This window comes from Aspergillus bombycis, assembly GCF_001792695.1.
Source record: "Aspergillus bombycis strain NRRL26010 chromosome Unknown contig00015, whole genome shotgun sequence".
Classification (NCBI taxonomy): Eukaryota; Fungi; Ascomycota; class Eurotiomycetes; order Eurotiales; family Aspergillaceae; genus Aspergillus; species Aspergillus bombycis.
The window spans coordinates 165,249-181,259 of NW_019170017.1; the positions used below are offsets into that span (position 1 = coordinate 165,249).

A 16,011-nucleotide genomic window follows, 5' to 3' on the forward strand; every position below is an offset into this window, starting at 1 on the left:
TATAACTGACCTCTCTCTCCTTTCGCCCATATTTCTGTTCCTGTTGCTTGTATGCCTTCGCTTTCTCACAGTCTTATCGATCTCGTTGTCTGGGGATCATGGCGGCGATAGTTTTCCCTTTTAGGGTAAAATGGGATGGGCCCGCTAACAGTTTGTCCTTACTTCATTTCTAGAAATGGACCAATGACTACGCTCAATTGAGTCTTTGGGAAAGGGCTAGAGTGCTCAATTGACCCATCAATTGCCTTGTCCTACACGGAAGTATTCTCAAAGAAAAGACTTCTATGGGTTTGCGAGTCCTCCGTCAACAGCGCCCAAATCCCCACCCCCAAAACGGAAGAGAAGAGGAAAAATTTCTCAAAAATACGGATGTAACCCCAATACACGACGTTCGATACCCAAAATACGCATATCGATGAACCCCCACTTGGCGCGCGCATCTTCGCTTTCTCTTTCTTCTCGCCTCTCTTCCTCCTTCTCTTCTTCTCTCTCTCGACGTTTACCTTCTCGTGCTTCTCATACCCTTTTTCGTTCGCACTTCTCCCACTCCATCACCATGTCCGAGATCACTCACCCCACTATCAAGGGTACGTATCTTTCTTCATGATCGCCGTCGTCACCAAATGTGCCCCTCCATCAATCCAAAGATACCCCGCCTCATCACCCAACCAAGCTGCCCCCTCGACGGTGATAAAATCTCGGATTGGATCGAATCGGGACTTCAATTGCGTCGCATGGCGATGGTGGTCCCTTTTAATGCTTGGTATGCATTCGCTAACATCACTTTTCCTGTTCAGATGGCTGGTTCTCCGAGCAGTCCGGCATGTGGCCTGGTCAGGCCATGAACCTCAAGGTCAACCAGATCCTGCACCACGAGAAGTCCAAGTACCAGGATGTCCTCATCTTCGAGAGCAGTGACTACGGCACTGTCCTCGTCCTGGACAATGTCATCCAGTGCACTGAGCGGGATGAGTTCTCGTACGTCGCCTTTGTTCAAACTTTACCCCCACGGGTTGAGAGGCACATCGGCTAATTAAATACAGCTACCAGGAGATGATCACCCACCTCGCCATGAACTCTCACCCCAACCCCAAGAAGGTCCTGGTCATCGGTGGTGGAGATGGCGGTGTCCTCCGTGAGGTCGTCAAGCACGAGACCGTCGAGGAGGCCATCCTGTGCGATATCGATGAGGTATACCGCCCTGGGTTCATTTCTGGGTAAACTTGAACTTACTTTATTGTTCCAGGCCGTCATCCGTCTCTCTAAGAAGTACCTCCCCGGCATGAGCATCGGCTTCCAGCACCCCAACGTCAAGACCCACGTCGGCGATGGCTTCGAGTTCCTCAAGACCCACCAGAACGAGTTCGACGTCATCATCACTGACAGCTCCGACCCTGAGGGTCCTGCTGAGAGCCTCTTCCAGAAGCCCTACTTTGAGCTCCTGCGCGATGCGCTCCGTGAGGGAGGTGTCATCACCACACAAGGTTGTTCGTCGCCTTTCCTTCTCCCTATCTGCCTGTGGCTGCCCGAAATCCTTCCTGCTCTTCATTCCTTCATTTCTTTCCCCCTCTCCCTCCCCTTTCTATTATCCCTCTATTCTTTTGTACTACCTTTCCCCCGCAATTGCTCACTGTCCCCCTCTCCACCTCTCCACCTTTCCATGTTGATCACCCGTAAATGAACCGGAAGAGCATGAAACTAACCAGATTACGCCCCAAACCACCCGACTCCCCCCGGGAATCGGTTTGGGTTAGCATTTTCACACTTGCAGCCGAGAACCAATGGCTGCACCTTTCTCTGATCACCGACCTCAAGAAGGCCTGCAAGGAGGTCTTCCCCGTCGCCGAATACGCCTACACCACCATCCCCACCTACCCCTCCGGCCAGATTGGCTTCATGGTCTGCTGCAAGGACGCCACCCGCAACGTTCGCGAGCCCGTCCGCAAGTGGTCTGCCGAGGAGGAGGAGCGTCTCTGCCGCTACTACAACCAGGATATCCACCGGGCTAGCTTCGTTCTCCCCAACTTTGCCCGTAAGGCTCTGAACAACTAGATTGACATTGGTCCTTTACACCCTTTTGAATGAAATCTGTTTGGGGCGGACGCTGTTTTCCATCTAGAGGCGCCATGGTGGCGGATAATCGATGATGATTTGATGATGATGAATACAACAAGGGTTTTTTCTCTTTGTTCTTCTTTGTCTTTATTATATTTTCCCTTCTTTGTGATGATGTCTTCCTCGTGTTCTACAGAGACGGGCAGCCTTGTCCGTGGCATACAGCAATAAAGGATAAAAAGTATTTTTGTATGAAGTAGCATGTTGCCCTTGAGATCTTCTTTGTAGATGTAACAGTAATCGTCATTTAAGTCTGTTTCTCATTGAACTACTGCACAATACACTTATAATCGAGTGGGTTTGAACATAAAACATGGTATTCTTCATTTTTGACCTCGTCCCTCTAAATCTACCAAAAGGGAATTTTCACACGAAATCATCAATCATAGGACTTCTCCCTGGATATTTTGCTCCCAGAAATCAACATCGTCCCATGGATTCATTAAACAAAACGTAAAAGGCATCATCACGCTAACAAAGGACATCTACAGAATCTGCTGGAAAGCACGGTTGATAGGGGAGCGCACGGGGTGGCCCTTGTAGAAGTCGATGGTAGCGAGGGCGCGCTTGCTGATACCGGCAGGAGTGAACTCGAATTTCTATAGGACCGCAAAGTTAGCATCTCTTCAACAAGATATGATAGGAATCGGAACAGGTAGCGTACCTCGTAGACCTGCTTGTAAGGGCCGGAGGCACCGAAGCGGTTGAGACCGAACTGCTCGTGAGCGTAGCGCTCCCAACCCATGGTGGAGGCAGCCTCGACGGAGAGAACGGGAATACCGTCGGGGAGAACCTTGAGCTTGTACTCCTTGTCCTGGGCATCGAAGACCTCGAAGCAAGGGACGGAGACGACACGGGCAACAACGTTGTGCTTCTCCTTGAGGTAAGCGGCAGCCTCGATAGCGATGCTGACCTCGGAACCAGTGGAGATGATGGTGACGGCAGCGTTGGGGGCCTCGATGGCGACGTAGGCACCCTTCAGAGCAGCCTCAATGCTGGAGTTCTCAAGCTGGGGCAGGTTCTGACGGGTAAGGGCCAGAATGCTGGGGGTGTGCTTGGAAGTGAGGGCAGAGTAGTAGGCGGCGCTGGTCTCGTTGCCGTCAGCGGGACGCCAGACCATGCAGTTGGGGAGAGCACGGAAGTGAGCCAGGGTCTCAATAGGCTGGTGAGTGGGACCGTCCTCACCCAGACCGATGGAGTCGTGGGTAGCGACGTGGATGACACGAACGCGGGAGAGAGCGGACAGACGGACGGCACCGGCAGCGTAGGAGACGAAGTTCAGGAAAGTACCGGCAGCGGGGATGATGGTACCGTAGGCGGCAAGACCGTTCATGATAGCAGCCATGGCGTGCTCACGGACACCGTAGCGGAGGTAACGGCCGGACCAGTCACCGATGTTGTACTCAGGGGGCTGGAAGTCGACGGCGTTCTTCCAGCGGGTGTTGTTGGAACCAGTCAGATCAGCAGAGCCGGAAAGCAGCTCGGGGACGACACTGTGGACCTTCTCCAGGACGGCCTCGGACAGCTTACGGGAGGCGACGGCGGAGTCGGTAGGCTTGTAGGTGGGCAGGCTCTTCTCCCAACCCTCAGGAAGCTTGCCAGCAAGACGACGAGTGAGGTCAGCGTGCTCATCCTTGTACTCAGTGGCGTACTTCTCGAAGAGCTGGTTCCACTCCTGCTCCTTAGCAGCACCCTGAGCAGCAGTCTTGTGGTAAAGGTCGTAGACCTGCTGGGGGACGACGAAGCTCTGCTTGGGGTCGAAGCCGAACTTGGTCTTCACACTCTCGGCATCATCAGCCTTGAGGGGGTTACCGTGAACACCACCGGTACCCTGCAGCTTGGAGCCGAAACCGATGGTGGTGGTAAGACGGATGACAGAGGGCTTGTCCTTAACCTCACGGCACTCCTGGATGGCCTTCTCAATGGCGGCAAGGTCGTTATCACCGTCCTTGACCCAAACGTGGTGCCAGCCGTAGGACTCGAAGCGCTTCATGACATCCTCAGTGAAAGCACACTTGGTGTCACCGTCTGTTCAATGCGAGAATACACGTTTAGTCAAACCGCCACAAAGACAATCGAAGAGATTTAATCGCTTACCGATGGAGATATGGTTGTCATCGTAGATGGCAATGAGGTTACCAAGCTTCAGGTGACCAGCCAAAGAGGCAGCCTCGCTGGCAACACCCTCCATAGCACAGCCATCACCGAAGAAGGTGTATGTGTAGTTGTTGATGAGATCGTAGCCGGGCTTGTTGTAGATAGCGGCAGTGTGAGCCTGGGCAATAGCCAGACCAACGGCGTTAGAGAAACCCTGACCAAGGGGGCCAGTGGTGACCTCAACACCGGGGGTGTCGTGAGCCTCGGGGTGACCGGGGGTGATGCTGTCAAGTTGCTACGGGGGAATCCAGTTAGACCGGCTAGTTCTATCGAACTCTGGTTTAAGTTAGGAGACATACTCTGAAGTTCTTCAGGTCATCCAGGGAGAGCTGGTAACCGAAGAGGTGGAGAAGAGCATATTGGAGCATGCAACCGTGGCCGTTACTGGAAATAGAGTTATCATCAAGGAGTCCTAGAATTAGGGGAGTAACAACACGGGGAACTTACGAGAGAACGAAACGATCACGGTTGACCCAGTCGGGGTTCTGGGGGTTGAAGTTCATGAACTTGTTGAAGAGGACGTGAGAAACGGGAGCCATGCCCATAGGGGCACCGGGGTGACCGGAGTTGGCCTTGGAGGTGGCATCGACCTACAGACCATGATATTAGTATGATGTCAACCGCTCAATAACAAGGAATGGTCTTCTGCAATAGCCCCCATGTCTCAATGGGCGGGTCTTTGCTGTGGAAGAGGGTCAAGAGGGAATCAAGGCGCTGGGGCAGTAATTGCCATTTGGCGGTGATGAACCGCAAGGCATCCCATGGCAACCGGATCCAGAATACGGATGACGTTGGCAGAGCCAGAGCTTTGCAACGCCGCCCCATTTCTCTATCGAATACTCGAAGACCGGGGACGGGCAAATAGGAAGGGGATAGGAGAAGAGAGCATACCGCGAGAACACGGATCGTGTTGACAGCCAATGTATCCAAATCAGTGTAGCCCATGATTGCAGAGTCTAATGCGGGTGAAGGTTAGACAGCTAGCTTTCCACCTCAACGGTTGAGAAGGAGGAGGAGGAGGAGGAGGAGGGGACCTACTATTCCTGTTCTTCCTCGTAAATTAAGATTCAAGGGAAGAAGAGATGAAGAGGAATGAAGAATGAGAGAGGAGAGGAGATGAGGAGAGAGAAGAGAGAGAGAGAGAGAGAGAGAAAGGAAGAAAGAAGAAGAGGAGAGAGAGTAAAGGACGTGCTGGGATGGCAATGAATAATGATGGAGGGGTCCAGGACTCCCACTGATTGGGTGCAAGTGGGGGAGGAATGATGTCTTCCGGTGGGGCTGGAGATGCTCACCGGTCACTTTGCTCCTGATTTCATCTCTGTTGAGAAAATGAACTCTGGCAGAAAAGAAAATCAAAATCAAAATATCAAACCGGCACTAATAGGGCAATAATCCCCTTTCCTTCCTCACACCTTAGCCATTGAGGACTCCGTCTGACAGCGCATGCTTGCCCAACCGCATGCTATCCAATGCAGACAGTCGATCGGTTTCAATGAAACTTTCGGAGGATCCCCAAGCTCTGGCTGCCTCAGGAATCTACCCGTGCCCCTCTCCCCCGAATTCGGCAATCAACAATAACCACTTGAATGACGGAAGAGCTGGAAACGAAGGGCCTCCTGACCCAAGAGAACCCTAAAACCATTCATCCAAAAGGTCGTAATTATTAATACATCTATCTACAAGGCTTAATCCTCAGAAAAAGGCCCGATCATAGAGAAAGATACCGGATCTGATATTCGAAGTACTACTCCGCAAAAAAAAAAAAAAAAAAGGCCATCTACCCCTCCAAACCCCTCCTTCAGAAACTCTCATGCATAAAGCACCGACGTTATCAACCATTGACCTTTCAATGCAGATGACAGATCACGGATGCGTTGGCCCCTCTCGCGCATCTTCCACATGTAAAGGACATCGACTCCGTAATGCTTACCATAAGAATTCTAAAGAACCTAGACGGCGACGGACATTACCCAAAGTAATTCCCCATCCCCATAGAAAATAATAAGCCGGACCAGCGTAGTCCTGGCCGTCGTCCGAACAACACACACCGAAGTCTGGGTCCCGGACGACTATACTCCGATGGCACCCCCATGCGACCGTCCAGAATTTTCTTTTACTTTGCTGAATATAGTATTTTTCCGCTTGTCTTTGGAGGTCAATTAATCCGAGAGGGAGGGGGGCTTTCAGACATTTTTTTTAATAACAAAAGATTCCAGGGACATTGGTGGTTTTCCTCAGGGTGCTCACTAGTACTTCGGTACAGACTCTACTGCTGTGCTCCGTATGTCTGTACAAAAATACTGTACAGCAATATATACACTTTGCGAAAGCCATTGGACGTCATATGCGGGTAGACATGGATCTCATCAGCAACTAGAAAACACATCCCTGGTTAGAGTTATACACCGAGATGTTCTCGTCCCCAGGTCCTCAAAAAGTTATGGAACCACCAAATCGGATTGCCAGCAACGGCTTCCCCAATCAGGCCAACCCGATAGCTGTACATTAAGTTGATGCTACAAGGGATGACATGTATGTACCTAGTGGCAGCCAGTAGTACACCCCGAAGTACACAGTAGGTCGCTGAGAAGGTCGAGTGGTCCTGAAACGTCGTCTAGGACCACATCATGATTCGGAGAGGATAGAGCCGGCCTTCGTTTCATCACCATGTTTCATGTGCTGAACTCCGGTCGTGCCCGACTTCTGTATGCATGACACGTCGCGTTTCCATATGCGACAGGCTACAGCAACTGAAATATCTTGGACAACCCCGCATTCAATCCTTAAGAGACGCCCTCCAACAGGAAGGACTACCGCAAGGCACGATATCAATGAGCATCACGTTCATTATTCGCTAAAAACAAAATCGGCTGGCGGATACATGGGAACCGGCACACTGTACGTAACAGAATCATCCAAAGACAAAACCATATACTATCAAACATTACACAAAGCATCTCACAAGTGCCTCGTTACAAACGAGATCTCGTGGGTAAGCCTAGTCATACCATACATACATAGCCCATAACTCCATACAAATCTCCAGGTATCAAGGGGAAAACATCTGTGCGTACGCCACCCAAACAACTTTAATCAAGCGATATGGAACTCCATAAGCCAAAACGACGGTTTATATGATTGAAAGCAAATCAGGCGGCCAGCCGCCGATCCCACCCGTTCATCAGTCCAAACTCAGTGACCTCGTCCTCCGTAGCCGGAATCACAACGCCCCGGAAGGGATCCAATAGATTGGCCTGCTCTTCCGGGGATAACCGGAGGTCGTTGTAGGGTACCGCCTCTTCCGTACTGCCCATGCTTTCATCCGAGTAACTCAGGACGCTCTGTGCCGCCATCTCCCGAGTGGGGGCCACATCGCTATTGCTGCTAGAAGACCAAGCTTCGGGGGACAGTCCCTGGAGGTCATTGTGGGATCCCGGCAACGGCCCTGCCATTGAGTCGGGCTTCGGTGCATATTCGGCCGTCAGGGATGCGAAAGGTCCAGCGTCATCACCACACTCCTTGCCGCCATAGATTCCGGTGAAAATGTTAGAATAACCTCGGTCCATATCACTTAGAACGAACTCCCAATCGGACATCGTGATAGCTCCGTGGGCAACATCCGAGGGTACAGAGCTGGAAAGCATATGGCCTTGATCGTATCCCAAAGGATGAGACGGGTAGTACATCTTGTCTCCAGGTAAGCGCAGGTCATCGGGGGTAGGAAGGCTGGCCCAACTAGAAGACCGTATCTGACGCTGGGCAATATGAGGGCTGGCGCCGGAGATAGTGTTCCTGCGCGATGGCGAGTCTTGCTTTGCAGGCTGGCCGAAGCCGGCGCTAGCAGCCAAGCGGGACTTCAAGGCTTGCAGTTGCTTTTTAGGAGATCTCGACGACTTCTGCTCAGGGGGTGACATTTCACAGGGCTTATCGGATGTTGCACGTTTGCCACCATCCAGTGAGACCAGCGCACTAGCCAGCGTACTGAATTCTGCGGCAGCAACAGGGGACTCTGATTCCAATTGATCTATGATCGCAGTAAGCAGCTTCTGGCTTTCCTTGATAAGCTTGCTGTCTCGTTTGAGGCCGATACTTTGCCACAGAAGCCCGAGACCGGAAGAGAAAACCAACTCTCTTCGGTTGATGCTGAGCGAAAGGCAAAGGCGCCTCTCATCCAGGAGTTCAAGAATTTGAATGATGCGCTTGCTGCAATCAGAGACGGTGAGCGCAGACGAAGAACGGATCTGTTCTTCGCCGAAGCAGACAGCCGGGCGATGGATTAATGAACGAATGAGGTAGTAAACGAGAGACTAGGCGAGATTGTTAGCAAGTGTCAAGTAATTTGAATGTAATGCGCATCAAAACTTACCAAAAGTGGCGACCGGCTACTCGTAACATTCGTACTAGGCTTATCCTGCGAGAACTCTAGACGGAGGTGAGGAGGTAAGTTCTTCACCCATCCGTCTAGTTGTCCTGCAACCGAACGCAACTTCGAGATAGGAATTTCGTACCCTCCATCAGAGGGATACAGATCTTCCAAAGCCTTGTTCAAAACTCTGCATGCCGCAAACAATGCGATCGCGCTAGAGATGCGAGTGGACTCGCCAGGAAGAGTAGGCAGGAAACCTGTCTCGGTGACATTCTCATCATCAATATCCTCTGGGTACTCTGTACGGATATCTTCCTCGCGCAGTAGAACAGGCAATCCAGTTAAAGCAGCAGCGAAGCTGTAACCATGTCAGAGAAGAAAATTTCCTAAGCATGCGGAGTACTTACCGGTCGACAACATATTGGCACCAAAACACCTTTTTCCGTGTCTCAGCAGTCAGAGCGTTCGAAGAGAAGCGTTTCTGGCTCTGGTGAAGTCTCAACTGATGGCAAATACTGACGGCAGAGCCACGGTAACGTAGAAGGCCGGTATAATCGCCCTTGGTCATGCAGTACATCTGAGCCAAAACATAGCATTGCAGGGTTGAGACGGACACATCGCCTGAGAGCGATTCAAGGACTGGAGACCAGTTGTCCTCGAAGAATGTTGGGTCCTGGTTGGTTCTTGTCTGTCGATTCACATTAGCTTTGAAAAATCGTAAAAGTATCGTTGTTGCAAACTTGACTTACGGTTGACGCAAGAGCAGCGATGCCAAATATCAAGTTCAACTGCGCCATATCATGTTTACTACCTTGCAGTGTTTCTGTATTTGACAGGTACTGCTCGTAGGCTTTAAGGATAGTGGGCCTGTGAACAACCGGGTAAAGAGGAGCCCACTCTTGGAAGAAAATATTAATCAGTTGATCAGACACAAGTCGCGGCGCGGTCTTGATGACCTGGTCCGTACGAGAGGCAGAAATTGGGGCAGGCGAGGTAGTCAAAGCCTTAGTCGAGACATTCGGTGGCAATCGGCCCTGATCCATAAGTCTAGTGGTGAAGATGCCTACCTTGAATTAGCTGCCCTGTACCCTTTCAGACCTACCACTTTCAAAGAATGAACTTACCACTAAAACCACGAATATTTGCAATTCCGAATTCGACATTGGATGGGTCACCTAACGATAACGGTTCCTGGACCTGGATGACACCTTCATTCGTGTCGGGCGCGCCTGACTTGACCGACTCAGACGACGACCGTACAGAGGCAGCCGCCCTTTGCTGTGAAGAGGGAGAGAAAGAATGTATCCGAGATAGTACGTCGATCTTCTCATCCTTTTCATCTAACAAGTTCTTCAGATCCCTCACTTCCGCCTCTAAAGCTCGCACTCGTTCCTCTAACGACTCAGTGTACCCACGGGGAAAAGCGCGGCGACTGAGTTTGTCGCTCGTTTTACATTCGAAACCGACATTGGCGCATTGCGTACAGCATGGACGGACACCATCACAGCGAATCTTCTTGCTTCTGCATCGATCACAGGCCTGGGCGATACGGCTTTGGGCGCCGTTGCCAACCTTGATCACTTTCATGGGAAGAATTCCAGGCATGTTGGCTGGATGCTCTTAGCATCTGCCGCCAAAAGGACTAGTCCTTGGCTCTCGGGTGCGGTTCACACGGTGAGGATTCGATTCAACACTTGGGTGAGCTGAGATGTACACTCAAGTGATATTATGTAGTAGTAGTAGTGGGCTCGGCAGGGTCGAAAGTATGGAGCCGACTGATTTGGTGGGAAAGGATAGTCGATCGTAGTGTATGTAACGTTGTAGTACTCCGTACTAGTAGAAGAACAAAGGGTCGAGATATGGGGAGCGGAGTCTCTTGATAAGGAGGTATTGTTAAATGTAAGAAAGGTGGCGGTTCGCAGCCGAGGAGACGATGATAAGAATGGGGAAGGGAAGGGAGAGAGCATAAGCGTGTGTTGGGAAAGGCCAACCACAAGGATCTTTTTCGATGTCCGTCCGCGGTTCTCCGTACGGCAGGTGTATTGGCAGGATTACCAACGCAGGTGCGGGTGACGGATGTAGGCTCAAAGGGGTGTGGCTGTGGGGTATTCCAGTGGGGCTCCGTCTAGACTTTCCGCCAATCATCACTTCCAGCTGACGATTTTCAATTGCTCACCCGACACTCGACAGCCATCGATTCGCGGTGGGTTTCGAGGGAACATCCGTAATACCATTACGCTCACTCTAAGTTCGTGTTAACAGAGTTAAAGTTCAATGAAATTCATACTAAATTATTTGACTTCCAGCCCGAACCCTCAGCATATCTTTGGTCACTGTTCTTCATGCGTGTGTGTGCGTGCGTTTATTGAGAATAATTAACTTATATGAAGTATGAAACTTAGGGATATTAAATCCCAGGGATTATCCCGTGTCCAGCACTGGCGAAGGACTAGATACAGTAGTATATCACCGGTGAGAGTTGCTGAACAGTCAGTGATTGGCCTTTGTTCGCACGAGGAGACTAGCAGGGAAATTTTTGTCGCAGCAACCAACAGGGGAAGGCCCAAAGGCAGCGTATTCCTGAGATTTAGACTCAAAAAATCCTTCACTCCGTCCTCCACTCCTGTTAGGCCATCAGATGAAACGTTCTTATCCTTTGAGGCTAAATAAGCCATTCACCCATTATTCTTTTTGATCAGCCCAAAGCAACTACCGCCACGGATTGAGAGTCCTAGACAGGAGGGTTCTTTTTCACCGAGTAAACCCTACCTGTAGACCCAGAGAGCACCCAAGTGGGCTGCATAGTGTATTAATGATCTCCCCGTTATTGCCGATCGTCATGACTCCAACCCCGAGAGAAGCTTCTCCCAAACATCCCCTTCGAACAAGTCAGCAACGAAGATCCCGAGTTCGATCAACCAGCCTTGATTCAATCATTGACGTTAACTCCCCGCAATCCCGGGCCTACCTTCAACCACTGAGAAGCCGATATTGAGGCAAGAGCCGTAGAACAAGAGAGTCCCGAAGCGCGCGGTTCTCACCCTGGAAACCCTAATCATAGAGAGCCAAAAAGACAGACAGGAAGGATAAAATACCGGCTAACAAGCCGCTCACTTGTTCCCGATTGCCTGGGCTTCTCCGCATCCTTCACCACGGTTGAGGGCACCCGTGGAATTCGTTTGGAACCGCCGGTTTTTATTCGGGTTGAAGCTTCCGCGGTCTTCCTTGCGTCTCACTGACGAGTCCGAGTACACTGAACCAGAGTCCAACCTCTCAGCCACCCGCCGAAAATATACCGGGAACCTTTTGAATTCAAAACGCCATGCGAGCTCACTAGGGCTCAGTTTAGTTTAACTCTTAAATTAAGCCCTCCAGTCAGATCTCTAAGGGCCTTGATTCTCGTAATCAACATCGTGTCATGCCATTCCCCATCCGTTCACAACGGGAGAAAAACGCGGGGGATTCTCAGGAAACTTTGCACCGGCTTAGTCTCTGCCATTGTGATTGATTGGAATTTTAAGAATAGCCTTGGTTCGGGATCTTATGCGGTGTTTCTGTTCCGTCCTTACATAGTTAGCTTCCCCTAGAAGCAGGATCGAGGGTACAGACTACGGTAAACTACGGCTAGCATTTCACTGGGGGAGATGAATGCCTACTGTGGAGAATGGCTGATTCCAAAAGGTCCCTAAAATAAAACGTCAGAGTTGACCGGTTCACCGAATGAGCTCTTAGGTATTATGTTCACAATTTTCAGACAGTCAAAAGGCCTCTTTGGAGACTGGAGAATCAATCCTTTTGGGGTAGAATCCGAGAGTTTCCCGAGAAAACAGCAGATGTGGACCTAGGGCTTCCGAAAGGGGTTTGCTCTTTGTTTTTTCGTTTTAGATCTGCTCCATTTAATTTGAAGGACCTCGAACTATTACGGGTCCGGGGATGACGGAGCCGCCAGATTACCGAGTGGCCAATTATAGTCATGAATGGAGGGATTGTTTCTCAACAAATGCCTGATGCACTATTATTATCGCTGCCGCATTAGACGAAAGATTCAAGTCATCATACATGCCTGATACAATGGTTTCGCTCGTTTCCGCAATGGGTGTAGAGCCCTGCATATAGTATTTGACGCTAAGGCATTATTAGACTTAAAATAAGGCGGATTATGTTTTCATGGTCAAGGCTCTTGATTTAGGCTGACTCTCCAGTCAACTCGAAGAAAGGGTCACCAGAGATGTACTATACATCTAGTTGACGCACGATTAGCTCATGTTATCCATGAAACTGGCACACGGCTACATCCTACTAGTAGTAGTGACACACCACATGGCGACTGGAAGAAGGCCCCAATCAAGAGTCAAATAAGAATATCCCCCTGGGGCTAAGGACATGTGCGGAATCCTGGTCCGACTGGTCCGCATCACGTCATAGAATTTAATAAACGCAGTGCAAAAGGATTCGCCTCTGGCCGGCTGGCACGATCTCGACCCGTAGGGTAGCCATGAACTTGGAACTCCGCCAACTCTTTCTGTTGCCTTACCCCAACTGGGGTTTCCCCACAATCCACGTTCATTTTAATTGAATGATCGACCTTCCGCAGTGGATAATGCGAAACTCAAACAGGCCCCGGTTTCGGTATGGATTAAACGATGCGAACAGTGATCGATACTGTGTAACAACGTAGCATAGCCAATGACTCCAAGCACAGTGGCGGATTGGATGAAATGACCTCGTATCTTGAAGCCATATACATGGATTGATGATCACGAGAAATCCTCTTCGACATCATCGGACTGTTGCTGGGTGAGATATGCGGCGACCGCCTCACTCGCCATCAGATCCTGTCTCTATGGGATGGATGATGGTCAGTGTCCGCCCAATATGGCCCACAGAGCCAACTAGATTACATCACTTACCTGCTGAGCTAAATCCTCGATTCCTTTCTCCAACAGCTTCCCCTCCAACACACGCAGACTGTTAATTGTATTATACACCTCAGGCCTGAAGAGAGCAAGCATATCCTCATTGTGATTGATCTCCTCAACCATAATCTGAGTTTCTCGGAGAATGAGAAAGTGAGATTCTAGTCGATCCAGTACAGTCACCACTGCTCGAAGCTGGAAGATATCCCAGAGAGGGTCATTTACCAAGAAGGCTTTAAGGTCATCGGGATCTCTGATCTCCTCGCCTTTCCAACTGACCTTGAGTTCTCTACCCCCATCATTGGTTTGTAGTACTTCAAATTCAAGCCCGTCCTCTTGATTCACGCAAAGCCACCAGACAAACGGACTATCCCAATTAGTGCTGACCCTTTCCGCCGTAAGAGAATCAAATAACCGAAGTCCCGGCGGTGCCTTGCAAACTCGTTTCTTGGCCATGATCAATGGATCGTCTTCGGGAATATCCAGATTGAGAAATATCTGCGTTGCGCTGTTTCTCTCTTTATCGAGGAATCCATACGAGAATATCATCTCCGATGCTGGTTTGTCGTCCCCGTACCTGTGAATCACCATCACTATGAGTCGTGCTGCTCCGATGAGAGTTAACATCAAAACTCACGATATAGTAACTTCCTCATCGGAATGAAGTTTCCGCCCCGATCGTAGCTGAAGTACCGCATTGCCTTCCGTGTCTTCGTCGTATAAAGCGTTCACAATGTCCTCAGATGCATGGTTAGCCATGTCAATGCATGGAACCATTGCATGGCCAGAGCTTGGCAAGTCCACCATACGCGATCGATACATAGCATCGACGTATTTCCAGTCATCCAACGTAAATTTCCCTATATCCTCATCCCACCAATGCTTACGACACCAGGATATACTCTCAGTTGATTGGCGTAAGAGTTCGAATTCATTCTCAAGTGAGGCGATCTTTGCATCCACAGCCAACTTCAGAGATGTACCCCGCAGGAGCTCCCGCTCCTCCACTGTGTAGAACGTAGGTAGCGTTATTGAAGACGGCAAATACTGTATATATTCGGTCCAAGGGTTGGACACCCCAATGCGATGGTGTTCATCCGCGAAATCCGGACTAGAATATGTGATCTGGAGGATCAAGAAGATTAAAATCGCACCCCTGGCTGTCTGTTCATATCAGCCCATGCCCTCAACACAAAATTCCCATTAAGCTCCCTGTAAATCCGCAAGGTCTAGCTAAAAGATAGACGGAGACATACTCTTCCGAAATCGCCGACGGCATCTAGTACCTCGCGCAGATACCGATCAGACTTGGCGTGGTTTTCAACCAACCTGAGCGACAGAATCAAGTCAGAGGGAACCCGAAGGAGAGTCTCTGCGTCTGCTTCTCCGGTCTCTGAGCTCTCATTGCACTTCTCTCCTGTCGCAATTATCGCGCATCCCTTGTCTATACCTTCTTCGGTTCGCAACTTGCGGAAAGTGGCCCCATCGACGGAGATGCCATTGAGCCTCGTCCAAGCAGAAAGTGTCTCAATCGGGAGGTATTCGCGTTTCATATTCCCTCTGGTTCGGATTTTATCGCCGATAGACGTGTATTCATACGCTTGGGAGAGTATGAGAGTCCACTCGAAGTCCCCACCGTTAAGTTGCTGTTTCCTTATCGATAAGAAAAGCGGCATCAAATTGGAGCCCTAAGCCCTGTTTTCCTGAAGCAGGTGGTCAAAAGTACAATTGCAGCATGTAGACGTCATAAGACTGGGAGTCTAGGTGATGCACTCTAAAACCAGGCTTTACAAAATGTAGACTCTCCATTTGTTTAAATATATACTCTTCGCAGATATGTGTGCCATACATAAGAAATATTGCTTTTGTACAACATAATTTTCTTGAGAAGCCCAGTCCCAGTCATAAATCACAAAAGCAAGATGCCAAGCAGCTCACGGCTCCCTCCTCCAACTTCAAAGCTGCATCATTTGCTCACGCCACGGCCGCCACGTCTCTGCTTACTTCCGCTTTGTTCCGTGTGGCAGCCAGCAGCGTTCCACACGCCCGGAAGCGTGCGGGTTCGCCTAAACAGCGGCATCACGCAAGATTGGAAAGGAACATCAACAGACGACCATGCTGTGGACAGAAGCAAGAAGAATGATAACACAGATCCAGCTGTCGAGGGGGCTTCTTCTGGTATGAAGGACAGGGAAGAATATGAGGGAGTAGCTCGAAGTGATAAGCCTCAGGCGGCAACGGAGAGAGAAGGGTTAAAGCATTGGAAGAAGGCCAAGGAGGAGCATCCTAAGGCACCTGAACCGATAATTGGAATGAATGATGAAAGAGCCCAGGTATGTTTTCAAACCTTCACGCTAGTAGAAATAAGCTAGGACATTCCTGGGACAAGGAGTTGTTCTTCCCCCCCTTCAAGACCAGGTGACTGACTATTGATATCTTTAACAGAAGGGTCATTAA

At 50.1% G+C, this 16,011-nt stretch overlaps 5 protein-coding genes across 5 annotated transcripts; 2 read left to right on the forward strand and 3 right to left on the reverse strand.

Annotated features, from left to right (window-relative positions):
* Nucleotides 1-556: 556 nt before the first annotated feature.
* ABOM_002445 (spermidine synthase) lies at nucleotides 557-2,052 on the forward strand (the record flags this gene model as incomplete). Its single annotated transcript, XM_022529575.1, has 5 exons — nucleotides 557-587; nucleotides 798-978; nucleotides 1,044-1,191; nucleotides 1,247-1,487; nucleotides 1,772-2,052. The coding sequence occupies 5 exons, from the start codon at nucleotides 557-559 to the stop codon at nucleotides 2,050-2,052; spliced, it is 882 nt and encodes a 293-aa protein (XP_022392187.1).
* A 548-nt stretch (nucleotides 2,053-2,600) lies between these two features.
* tktA (transketolase tktA) lies at nucleotides 2,601-5,217 on the reverse strand (the record flags this gene model as incomplete). Its single annotated transcript, XM_022529576.1, has 6 exons — nucleotides 2,601-2,714; nucleotides 2,780-4,143; nucleotides 4,213-4,507; nucleotides 4,572-4,656; nucleotides 4,720-4,862; nucleotides 5,164-5,217. 6 exons carry the CDS (start codon nucleotides 5,215-5,217, stop codon nucleotides 2,601-2,603), a joined length of 2,055 nt encoding a protein of 684 aa, XP_022392192.1.
* Nucleotides 5,218-7,421: 2,204 nt separating this feature from the next.
* Nucleotides 7,422-10,243, reverse strand: facB (C6 transcription factor FacB/Cat8; the record flags this gene model as incomplete). Its single annotated transcript, XM_022529577.1, has 5 exons — nucleotides 7,422-8,579; nucleotides 8,639-8,996; nucleotides 9,046-9,326; nucleotides 9,388-9,701; nucleotides 9,763-10,243. The coding sequence occupies 5 exons, from the start codon at nucleotides 10,241-10,243 to the stop codon at nucleotides 7,422-7,424; spliced, it is 2,592 nt and encodes an 863-aa protein (XP_022392191.1).
* Nucleotides 10,244-13,395: 3,152 nt separating this feature from the next.
* ABOM_002448 (SET domain-containing protein) lies at nucleotides 13,396-15,107 on the reverse strand (the record flags this gene model as incomplete). Its single annotated transcript, XM_022529578.1, has 4 exons — nucleotides 13,396-13,479; nucleotides 13,549-14,131; nucleotides 14,192-14,718; nucleotides 14,811-15,107. 4 exons carry the CDS (start codon nucleotides 15,105-15,107, stop codon nucleotides 13,396-13,398), a joined length of 1,491 nt encoding a protein of 496 aa, XP_022392223.1.
* A 369-nt stretch (nucleotides 15,108-15,476) lies between these two features.
* Nucleotides 15,477-16,011, forward strand: ABOM_002449 (uncharacterized protein; the record flags this gene model as incomplete). Its single annotated transcript, XM_022529579.1, has 2 exons — nucleotides 15,477-15,887; nucleotides 16,000-16,011. The coding sequence occupies 2 exons, from the start codon at nucleotides 15,477-15,479 to the stop codon at nucleotides 16,009-16,011; spliced, it is 423 nt and encodes a 140-aa protein (XP_022392222.1).